The sequence below is a fragment of the Helobdella robusta genome (assembly GCF_000326865.2).
Source record: "Helobdella robusta unplaced genomic scaffold HELROscaffold_4, whole genome shotgun sequence".
NCBI classification, from domain to species: Eukaryota; Metazoa; Annelida; class Clitellata; order Rhynchobdellida; family Glossiphoniidae; genus Helobdella; species Helobdella robusta.
In genome coordinates this window covers 5,839,234-5,851,932 of record NW_008704902.1, presented here as the reverse complement: position 1 = coordinate 5,851,932, position 12,699 = coordinate 5,839,234, and the positions used below count along the sequence as shown (strand labels likewise).

General features: G+C 33.8%; 1 protein-coding gene across 1 annotated transcript; it reads right to left on the bottom strand.

The window, feature by feature from the left end:
* Positions 1–611: 611 nt before the first annotated feature.
* HELRODRAFT_162678 (hypothetical protein) lies at positions 612–6,609 on the bottom strand (the record flags this gene model as incomplete). The annotated part of the gene is made up of 4 exons (XM_009024817.1): positions 612–756; positions 4,119–4,320; positions 4,858–5,481; positions 5,664–6,609. The coding sequence occupies 4 exons, from the start codon at positions 6,607–6,609 to the stop codon at positions 612–614; spliced, it is 1,917 nt and encodes a 638-aa protein (XP_009023065.1).
* Positions 6,610–12,699: the final 6,090 nt, after the last annotated feature.

Below are 12,699 nucleotides of genomic sequence, written 5' to 3'. Positions count from 1 at the left end.
TATGGTTACAGGTTGTAGAAGGAGGTTCAGGGTTGAAAATGTAAAAAAAGATCCAGATCTTTCGAATGAAGAAAATATGCTGTTGACAATTTTGCCGTTAAGCTGCATTATGTCAACAAACGAAACACGAAATATTAAAAATTTACAACAATAACATAAGTGGATAAGTTGCATCAGGTAAAAAACTAATATGGCGTTAAAATATTGGTACTATATTAAAAATAAAAAAACTGTAAATTATGATAACATTACCGAAATTATTGTGGAATAAAATAAAATTACGAAATGCCCATAAAAGGCAGGTATGCAACATAAATCTTGTTTAAATTTTTCTGCTCATTATCCGAGGAAAGCTAGCAAAATGCTTGCACCACCATTACAATCAAATAGTGTTACATCCTGTTTCTTATCACAACGGACTGCAACCCATCATGCTGCTGCTGCTATTGACGATGACGATGAAGGTGATGATGCTAAAGATAATGTTGATGATTTTGTTGTTGATGTTTTTGTTGTTGCTTATTAATTGTTAATCTTATTTCGAATCACTTCCACTACCTTCACTGCCTTTATTGGTCGTTCACTTAATTCTACCAGTTTTTTCCAGTTCATCAGAGCTTAACAAATTTATCAATCCCGGTCGATTCAATCTCAGGTTGATTCGATCTTCTCTCCCCATAGCCGGCATTCATTTCCGTTGGTGAGGCCCACCACATGAATACTGGTCTTAAAACTACTGAGGCTGGTTCCCCACACCTTGCTGAAAATTTTTAAAAATTTGTATGTACTGTCTGTGAAGATGGAGATAAATAATTGAATAAATAAATAAAGAAATAAATATTTATATTATCAATAATATTTTCTGCAAATACGTTCATCAAAACCAAAAATAAAGTTCTTTTGTTCAATTTTTTATAAATTTTAAACATAAAGTTGACAACTAAAACAGTACAGTACAATAAAATAAAATGCAATGCAACGCAACGCAATACAATACAATTCAATAAAATACAATACAATACAATACAACAGAACACAACACAACACAACACAACACAATACAATACAACACAAAACAATACAATACAATACAATACAATGCAATGCAAAACAAAAGAGGAAAAAATCAAGCATTAATTGCATGCATTAAAATTATTATAGAAAACAAAAGATGTTACCATAACAGAGATAGTTTCTCTGCAAAAACTTCCTTCATGCTTAAGGTTGAATGAAGCAATGATGAAAATGTTGTTGCTGATAACTCGTGTGGTTGTTTGTTTATGGACGATCTGCCTCTGTGACACTCAATAGCACACTTTCAAATTTGCTTTTTATATGTCGATTGTTTGATTTGTTTTTTTACAAATTCATTCCTACAACATTTTGAATAACTATCACGCGTGAAGATGAAGAAACATGGTACTTGTCGTGTATTCCTTATTTGCAATCAAATAATAATGTTGAATCATATTCAAGACCTATTTAATATGAAAGTAAGCAGATAAAATAAACTGCACACCTGAAGAAGTAAGAGGGTTGCTTGGAATGATTGCTGTTATCAAATTTTAAACATGGAAATCTACGAGAAAACATTTTGAACTAGAGCAAAATCATGAATACAAGATGAGACAGGATGGAAACAATCTTGTTGCACGTTGCAAAAAATTTTACATAAAAATTAAAAAAATTGACTAAAGTATATATAAAGTATTTGAAATGATTTAAGCGGTCACTGAATCACCGATTTAGCGTTGCTGGTGCGATTGATCCTCTCAAAATTTGGTTGATGTTCTAATGAATGTTGAGCTTTTGCAAAGTGGATGTTGTGATTAAAAATAATGATTGACAGTATGAAGAAATTAAATTGCCAAAATTGTCAATTGCTTTATAAAATAAAATAAAGTTTGGTTGCAAAAGTTAATATGGAGCCCGATAAATAGCGAAATGAAATCTGTATAGTTACAACGTAAGAGATAACGTCTTTGAAGCAACACAGCTGACAACATATGAAGTTATACGATGTTGAATGGCGAGAAGATATTTCTCATATCAAACATGGGAGGAGTCGATTCCGAGTCGATTTAAAAATTTGTTGTTAATTATCATTCATATTATTAATTATTTTTGTCAGTCAGTCAGTCAGTCGGTCGGTCGGTCGGTCGGTCGGTTGGTCGGTCAGTCAGTCAGTCAGTCAGTCAGTCTTTCAGTCCGTCCGTCAGTCAGTCAGTCAGTCAGTCTGTCAGTCTGTCAGTCAGCCAGCCAGCCAGCCTGTCAATCAGTCAATCAACCAATCATGTGCTTATTGTCGAATATCATGTTGTTTAATAGCTCACACACATCTTATTACGTAAAAGACCATCATTTTTCTTACTAACATAAAACAACGATAATAAAATGAAACACATATTCACTCCCATTTTGACAACCATCCGACATCTGCTGCACTTTGAAGTAACACACTTTAATTGAACAACATGAGTACTGTTTTTCATGAGTATATAAATATTATATTATATATATATATATATATATATATATCATTTATTTATTTATTTAGAAACATTTGTATAGCGCAAATTAATAATTTCAAAAGCGCTATCAAAAATAAAATAACAAAATAACTGTGCATGATTGATATAAATCAAAATATTCAAATTCATTGTTTTTCCACAGAAAATAAGTATGTTTTTAATTCCCTTTTAAATGTCACAAAGTTAATTCCAGATCTTCTTAATGAAACTGGTAGGTCATTCCAGACTGTCGGACCTGCGACCGCAATATCTCTCGCACCTATTCGTAGATGCCTAGCTGGGACCGCCAAAAGATTCATATTATCTGATCTTAGATAAAAACAAGTTGTAGATGCCTTCATGGAAAATTTATCTGAGATGTAAGCCGGTGACATTCCATTCAAGGATTTAAACACAATCACTGCAATTTTAAAAATTATTCTTTTCTTAATTTTTAACCAGTTAAGCTCATTCAATATTGGAGTTACATGGTCAAATTTCAATTTGCCAGTTACAAGTTTTGCAGCCCTGTTCTGAACCGACTGAAGAATGTCAATTGACCTATTAGGCAAACCGTAAAACAAACTGTTGCAGTAGTCCAGTCGTGATGTTATGAACGCATGGACCAGATCCTCCAGAGTTGATCTATCCAGCAAATGTCTGACTCGATATAAATTTCTAAGATGAGCAATGGCTGAGACTGAAATCATCCTGATGTGGTCTTTCATAGATAGCTCATTATCCAGCAGAATCCCCAAATTGACAGCTGTTGTACTAAAGGATATGTTTGTATCTCCTACTTTGATTGAAGTGACATTCATCTTCGATAACTGCTGCCATGTCCCAACTGGGAGGAACTGAGTCTTACATTGGTTTAACTTCAATGAATTATCGGACATCCAACGGCCAACGTCCGACATACATTTATTAAATCTGTTTATTTCATCTACAAATGATCTCGGAGAACCGGTGATCAGCACCTGGATGTCATCCGCAAAGGCATGACAAACAAATCCGTGGGAACTGATTATTTTTATTATATCTGATGTATAAAGCAGAAACAGGATGGGTCCCAGTACAGATCCCTGCGGCACCCCCGATGAGACCAACGATACATCTGACACTGTGTTTTTAAAAGCGACCTGTTGTGTACGATTTTTGAGATATGACCTGAACCAGTCACGGGCAACTCCAAGAACACCATAACTGCACTCCAATCTCTTTATAAGCATGTCATGATCCACACAATCGAACGCTGCTGACATATCAAGGAATGATAGTACCGATATGTTTTGAACCTCAGCTGCAGCAAACAAACTTGATAAAACATATAACAAAGCTGTTTCGGTGGAATGGAACCGTCGATACCCAGATTGATACCTTGGCATAAGATCGTTGTCTGTTAAATATTTCAGTAGAAACCCATTTACAACACGCTCCAGCACCTTTGATAGAAATGGTAGGTTAGAAATTGGTCTGTAGTTTCCAATTTCCCCGTCATCGCTGCCGACTTTTTTCAGAACAACTGTGGCATGCTTGAAATAGTCTGGCACTATGCCTTTTTTTAAGCAGAGATTTATGAAACTAGTTAGAAAACTTATAAAATACTTTAGATATTTCTTAAAAATGTGTGTTGGCATGATATCAAGTGAACAAGTTTTAGACGGAGAGTCAAGTATAATCTTCACAAGGTCCTCCTCAGCGATTTCAGGAAATGATGTCAATGCAACAGTTGGTGACTCTCTATCTTCTAATAACGAGGTTGAAACACTAGATGAATTAACAGAATGCACAATCTTTGCAATCTTATCTGTGAAAAATTTCATAAAATCACCAGCTGCATGATTGACATTAGCATCCAATAAATTTTCACTTCGATCATTGCATAAGATTTTATTTATAATTCGCCACCGGTCCTTTTGGTTGCCACAGGTTTTTATCAAATTATTCCAATACCCACAGCGTTTATCTGAATATAATTTTTATTTTGCTTTCAATGAACCAAGCCAATTTTCACGATGAACATTTGATAAACTTCTTCTATACAATCTTTCAAGTTTTCTGCAATATCGTTTGACCCGTAGGCAATCATCATCAAACCATGATACATTTCTATCAATTCTTTTGCAAATCACTCTTAGCGGCACACATCGGTCAACAATGCCTTTTAATTCCATATTGAACAATTTTAATTCATTCTCAACATTTTCACTTTTGCATGGTTCAGATATTGGAGAATTTGCAATTGACTGAACAATCTGATCTTCATCCACATTTCTCCACGATCTTACTGTCTGTTTGGTTGTTACACATCTATGAGCAATTGATGCCTCAACCTTTACAAAACCATGATCTGAAAATATTCCACTTGGAAATATTTCAACTCCCAAAATCGGAAAATTGCTTGAACTAATAACCAGATCAAGAATACCACCTTGCTCGTGAGTTGGTTCATGTACATGACTGATCATTTGAAATGCATCAAGTATTTCATTCAAACGGACTGTGTGTATGTCATTAACTCTTTCAATGTGCACATTGAAATCCCCCATCATCAAAATATTGGCATTTAACATCGTAACATATTCTAAAACAGATATCAGTTCATCAAAAAACAAAGAAGAAATTTGTGCAGAGCCCGGTCTGTAAATGGCAAGTAAAATAAACTGATACCCACTAGTCGAAAACCTGATGGAAACAGCCTCAAATGTGGCAAATAATGGCAAGACTAACTTTTTATATCCAAAATCTTTACGGAAATATACAATTAAGCCACCATGACCTGGATCGTGCTGCCTAACATAATCAACATACCAGAACCCAGGTGGCATAGCCAACCGAACTGAATTATTACCAACCACACCATGCCAAGTCTCAGTAAGCACCAAGATATCAAGCCCATCACATATCAATCCATGAATACCATTCACCTTAGACGCAATTGATCTCACATTCAACAACCCAATCACCACTTTGTTAATTTGAGTTTTACCATCAATAACATTTCTCCACGAAGCACAAGAATTATTTTTTACCAACCCAATTAAACCATATATAGAACCACACCTACCATTTGCTAGTTTAATTTTGTGTCCTTCTGAAACCGCACTATTTTCCACCTTCCAACCTCTCCTCTCACTCGATATAAAAAACCTTGCTTGCAACCCTCCTCCGCCTCCTTGGCTTCTTTGAGCAACTTTTTAAGTACAGCTCTTTGATCGATACTGAGATCGTGGCCTAATCTAGTACAAGCCAAATCATCTTTCAGAGTTTTCATTTTTCTAATGCCGTTGAAAACATGTGACTTAGCTTCAATATTATTAAATTTAATCAAAATTGGTCTAATAGCGTTGTCATTTTTTTTGCCCAACCTCATCATTTTCAGAACATTTTTTTCTCCGCATACCCCTTCAGTCAAATGATCCAATATTTGGCAGACTCTTGCATTGTCGTCTGATCCTTCCTTCAAATTGAACATTATTATATTAGCTTCTCTTTCCTTATTATCGAAAACATCCTGCAACTTTTTTTGAACAATTTTCACGTCCTGATTAATTGATTGAACGCCTTTTTTCATCTCACCACTAACGACACTGGCAAATGACCTATTTAATTCAGACTTCAAACTAGCAATCTCACCAGATAGCTTGGCACCAGATGTATCTATATGCGTAAGTTTGCTTTCATTTCCATCAATAGCGGCTCTAATTGCAACAACTTCAAATATGATTTTTTTATTTATGTCATTTAATTTTTTCATTTCTTCTATAATTTCTGAATTACCCTTTTCAAGTTCTTTGTGAAACTGTTTCTCTTCAGATATGATTGTTTTATTTACATCATTTAATTTTTTCATTTCTTCTACCATCTCTGATTTACTCTGTTCTAATTTTTTATAAAACTGTTTCTCCACAGAGAATTTTTTCAAACAAGCGTCGCAGAAGAATTTTAAATTGTTAGCTGTTATGATGAATTCATAACTCTCATCAGACACTCCAGCAGGAAGAGGAAACAAGGAATCACAATGGAAACACTGTAGAGTCAAATTTGAACCCTCTTTGGCAGATTTGTTGGTAGTTCTCTTGACTTTATCAACCATAATGTAGCAACTTTAAGTTCAATTAAGAACAAATCGTGTTCTACCTGACTGATTGTATAAGTAAACTTTCAAAACAACAATTTAACTCCACAGGCTGAGAGCGTACAATAAACAGGTGCTATCAACTACGCTGCAATTTAAACCCAAAAAAGTAATTTATTTAACCTATATAAATTAAATTAAATACTTAGAATTTCTATACTAAATAAATATATTAATATTCACTATTTTTTTCTTGAAACTTTTATATAACTTTAAGTCAAAATTCGCACAAGAACCACAGGAAAATTACAAAAAACAACAGAGAAAATTTTTCATCAACCGCACAGTGACGAAAAAATATATGTATATATTTATGTAGATATATATAGATATTAACATTGTTGTAACCCTTAACTCTCGTAACTACCAACACCAATGTTATAACTTCAATGGTCTCTATATTCCCAACACCATTGTTGTAGCTTCCAACGATCGTCAAGTGTTCGTTATTCCGTAGGTTCAAGATTTCCGATAGGTGAACACAACTGCTTCAAACGCTAAATTTGTTGAATGTTTATTGGAACACCAACAGTAGTAGAAACATTAAACTAATTCAAGTAACTATATAAATCCCATTTACGACTTAACATTCTCGGCTGGAAACCTGACTGCAAACCTGACTACGCAGATCTCATATATGGGCTAATTTGTGTGATCAAAAGATTACAAATATTTATTTTACGATCCTCTATCCAAAGATTATTAATATAGCAAATTTAACAATATTAAGGTAATAATATACCGCAATCTAATCAATCCGGCGGTTATAACAATATATTACTTCAAAGAGAAAAATAGCGCGGGCTAGGCCCGTATGCTCACGTCCAGTTAATACAGTACCGATTGAAAGATTGGGACACCCTTGTTTTTTCAAACTTTAATTCATTCCTAATAATTTACCCAAAAATAATTAAAGAAAAGTGATCATTAAGGTGGCAAAAGGTCAATAAAGAGGCACAGTATATATATATATATATTTGAGCATCTGGGCATAACCACAACATATCAATTTGAACACCGAGGATGGTATAGGAATACCGAAAAAAGTTTATATATATATATATATATATATATATATATATATATACATTATTGATGAAATAGGCCAAATAAGGCCGAATCATAGTTGGTTCGGCCTTAGTTAACTCCCAATTTATCTTTTTGATTTTTCTAACAGTTGATCGTTAATCATTTTCAAGTTTCTTTAATCAAAACCAAAGTTTTTGTTTATTTTATGCATGATAGAACAAAAAGGCTTTTTTTGTTAATCCTATACCATCTTCGGTGTTCAAATTGATATGATGTGTATGTGCCCTGATGTTCAAAAATATGTACTGTGCCTCTACTCTGTTGATTCCTTGTTCGTTTAAAGTGAATACTTAATGCTCATTTAATTAGTTTTACAATCTTCAACATTGTTAAATGTAACACTTTTACGTGTTTTCATTATTGATGATTCCTCTGTTTCTGAATTTATTGGTAGGAAGAACTCCAATTGCCCGTTGTTGAATATTTATTATCGGATGTCTTTGTTCTATGAGTATTGATTCGACTAGTCGTAAATTATAATGGTTGTTATTGTAATGTAAGATTTCAACATTATGATCCAATATTTGTCTATTTATTTTAGTTTTGTGATTTGATTTTTTATAGCGCCAGTTTGTACGTGCATTGTGAGTCTTCTCGATAACTTAGTCGCCGTTATACCAATATATTCAGAATTATGGTCACCAATATTACATTTGAACAAATTTATTAGATGGCTATGATCCATTATCTTCTGGTTTACTAGTGCAGTTGTTTTCCACCACAAGAGATGACACTCTTTGATTGGTGGAGTAGTATATTCGTAGTTTAATGCTATCGTTTTCGTTGGTTGCTTGGACGTTATTTTTTAAATTCTTTTCATGATTTTTTCATCCTGTTCGAAAATGGCTGACATGTGGTTCTTATAATATATTACTATGTTATTTTCGTTACTATTGTTAGTTGCATTGTTGTCGTTGCTGATTTTTTGTTCTTTGTGTTATATTATTTTGTGTATTATGGAATTTTTGTATTCATTTTTAATGAGTAGTTTAGTGATTCTATCTAGTTCTGTTCTCCTATTTCCTATATCAGAAGAGGGCGTGTAGGCTCAGTTTACAAAGGCAGAAATCGTGCTCTCTAGATATGTTTGAAACATTTACTATTGCCAATGAGGCATGAACCTTTGTTTGTTGCTTTGGCGTATACTGAGGTTTTAAACTCATTTTGTACATTTTATATTAATATTATTTTATTACCTGGAGTAAATCTTTGATTTGATTTTATTTTGTCCACCGGTGTTCTGTCACAAGATCATTCGTTTTTTTTTGATCTACTGATTATTTTTTTAGTTCAATTATTTGATTTTTCTTTGTTTATTTGATTTGATTTGATAAATAAATGAATTAAATTTTTTAATAAACAAATTTCTTATAATCATATTTCCATATAGTGCTAGATATATACTTATTGATGTTTAAAAACTTAAACAAACAAATAAATAGATATGTGTATACACGTACAAATGTACAGATATATTCGTGAACCTATGTATGAATGAAAATAAAAAGCAGGCAGCACAATTGCATTGAATACCTGAAGCTTAAATCTCAATTGCCTCGCATACGTGCAGCATAGAATGTAAACAAACTTCCTTATCGACATCTCATATCAGAGACATCTCAATTCCGCAATATTATAAATCACGCGCGCATTCCTATTTCGATAACGTGCAGTTCCTCCTTGCGTCGCTCACGAGAGTGCATGCCTCCTCTACGTACGTTCGTTACCCACACGCATGCCTCCCTCCCTCCCTCCCTCCCTCCCTCCAACTAAAAAAATCTGCATGCATCATTTAAATGCACATTCATAAACCGTATTCATTTCCGCTAATCCGTTTGCGTATAAATCTTAAAAATCACGTTTAAATTTTACGTTAATATACGTGATGTGCGTATACTGTAATCATAAACATAAATTTTGAATAACGTACGATACACTGAAAATAGTAATGTACTTTCATGATGTTCTATGCACGAGCTGAAATTAACTGCTAAATAGTTAACGTGCAAGCATTGAGCGTTCACGCTTGAATATGCCGAGGACAAGACAGAACTCCCATTGGTACAAAAGCCTTGATGGCAAAATGCTCATCCAACCAGAGTTTATGTCTGTCTGGCTGTCTGTTAACAAGTCTTCAGGTTTTAAAACTGAAATATAAAAAAAAATGATTTTTTTTAATTTTTGCAGTTGTTCGATTGTTTTCATAAAGTTATAATTCAAATTTGAAAATGAAAAAATGTAAAATACCCGTTTTAATGAAAGTGCAAACGCAAATTATTTGATGCAGGCAGATGTGTGTGTAGTGTGTGTGTGTGTGTGCATGGTGTGTACGTGTGTGTTGTTTATATTCATGACATTTTGTCACAGAATGCATTATGTATAAGCGTAAATGTGCAATCTACATTGAATGGCTCACTTTTCCCATTATATCCTCCAGATCAATACTACCTACCACAAGTATTACTGCCTGCAACACTTCCATACTTCCATGCCATCTCTTTTATTACTAATTTAGCCATTACTACCGCCACAATCACAACTATTTTACTGGATGCTATTATTAATATCTTCATTATATTATCATTATTGTTTTTTTTATTGTTATTATTATTATTATCGTTATTGTTAAATAATTGTCATTTTTTAAGCCTAGAAATCAGTCTCCAAAAAGTTAAAATGGACAGATGCATTCGAGTGACCAGCAAAGTGTGTTTGCTTGGATGGGACGGCTGGAATGTCATGTCTCAAGTTGTTGCTATGAAGCACTGACCAGTTTCCAGATCACAAAGATTGTTCAAAAGTTTCGTGTGTGTAAGTGTAAAATTGTACATGTCATGTGGTGTGGGCAGTGACGGATCTGTGGGCGGGAGGCACTGGCTCTCCGTTGTGAGCGTTATTTGTGTTAAAAGTTACTGGAAGTCGTTGTTTTAACGGAAAAAGTAGGGCTTTTGAAGGGAAAATTGACATTATAAGTTCATCAGCAGAAAAGTTGGCCCCTCCGTCAAAATGTTGCCTCTCGTGAGCACAAAAATGTTTGAAACAAATTTGTGAAAATCTCACTCTCCACTCCGGTCATCAAGTTTTTGTTTGAAGTTCTCCTCCCAATCATCGACTTTTTCTAAAAAATTTCCTCTTCTCGGTCATAAAGTTTTGTTGAAAATTTACTTTATTGAAAATCCACCAGCCCGGTCGTCAAATATTTTTCAAAATCGTGGCCCCTAGACAAAGTTGTCAAGATTCGCCACACTGGGTGTGGATGTTGCGTACACATGTGTATTTAATTACTGTAGTGTTTATGTTGCATGCATGTGTCGTGTGGAAGTTGTATACTTATGTGTGGAAATTGCATATAGATGTGTGGTGTGGAAGTTGTATACATGAGTGTGTTTTCGTTCTGTGGTGCGGATGTTGCAGCATTTGAGGTACAACATTTCACTGATAACCAAGTAAGGGAGGAACTGCAAGTAGCTCTTCATTCGTTCGGTATGTATAACAAAGAACAAAAAATATTGAAAATCAATGAAAAAGTTGCATGAAAATTTTCGAGTTTTTGTACAGAAGAAGAACTGATAATTAGTTTCATGTAGGTTGTTATTGAATATTTTAAAATGCATTGAAAAAGTATTATGAAGTAAAAACATATTTATGTCAATAAAGTTTCACAGAAATTTTGTTAGTTGTTTGTTGTATATTAATTAAAAAAAATCATAGAGAATTTAAGTCGTACGTTGTTTAAACATTTAAGTTCTTTTGTGAATTACGTGATTTTTAACAAAATTTTCTAGATGTCATTTATTCAGAATTTAGTTAACTGGATTTTAACGAATAATATTTTTATTATTCCAGATTCAATTACAACATCCTCAGTTGTTAATATCGAGTTAAATTGTATTATTTAATAACAAAGCTCGAAAAGAATGATATTGATGGAATTGCGAGCTGGGAACGTACATTGTTTTTAAAGACATAACTTATGTTGATCTATCCATTGAACACTCCCCGAAGTACAAATTTCATCAGCGCATTATTTGACGAGCCTCTATTTTCACTTATAAATCAGAACGCTGGTTAGCTCCCAGTTGGGCAGTTATGTGTTCCTTAGTGACCGATGAATTGAAATGAGCGTTTCCAATTGAATGATCGCCAGTGTCCTTTAAAATGTTCAAAACTTTTTGCATTCAATTACTATAAATGTTTTAAAGTTTTTCAAATGCGAGTAACTAACAAACAGAAACGTATAAACTTATGTAAGCAGATACAAACCTGCTTCAACAGACATGCTACCAAAATACTGCTTATTAAACTAACGTAACGTAACGAAGAAAATGGGCGTAGGCTTTTGTATACAGGAGATCTGTCGAAAACTTTTGTTTCCAGTACCAGCTTTGTTCTCTTTGTAGTTGTAGTACACATTTTCCAAAATCAATCCAATGTCTTTTTAAACGTGTTGAGAGACGGAGAGCTAACGACACCATTCGGAAGGCTATTCCATACATCTACCACTCTTTCTGTAAAGCAAAACTTCCTGATGTCATAGCGCGATTTGTGACGAAAAGCTTGTAGTTATTGCATCTAGTTATACTAAACTGGCTCAATATGAAATCAGGAGATACCTCGGCATCATACGTGCCGTGCAATACTTCTATCATATCTCCTCTAGGTATATCGACGATTTAGTGTTGGCAGTTTTAAAAGCTTCAGTTTTCTTATAAACCCAAGTTTTTGACCAACTTCACCAACTTTGTTACACTTTTTATATCTTCTCTAATGCATCAATTAAATTCTTCTTATATAGATACCAGACCGACGCATCATATTCCCCATGACTACGTACAAAACTTATTTAAAGGTGTCTTTGTTCATTTGTTGAAAGTTCCTTTTTAAGACACCCAGGATTCTACAGGCTTTATTAACTTTTAACATGATGTTCTCTGCAAAAGTTAACTTTCCATCAACCAT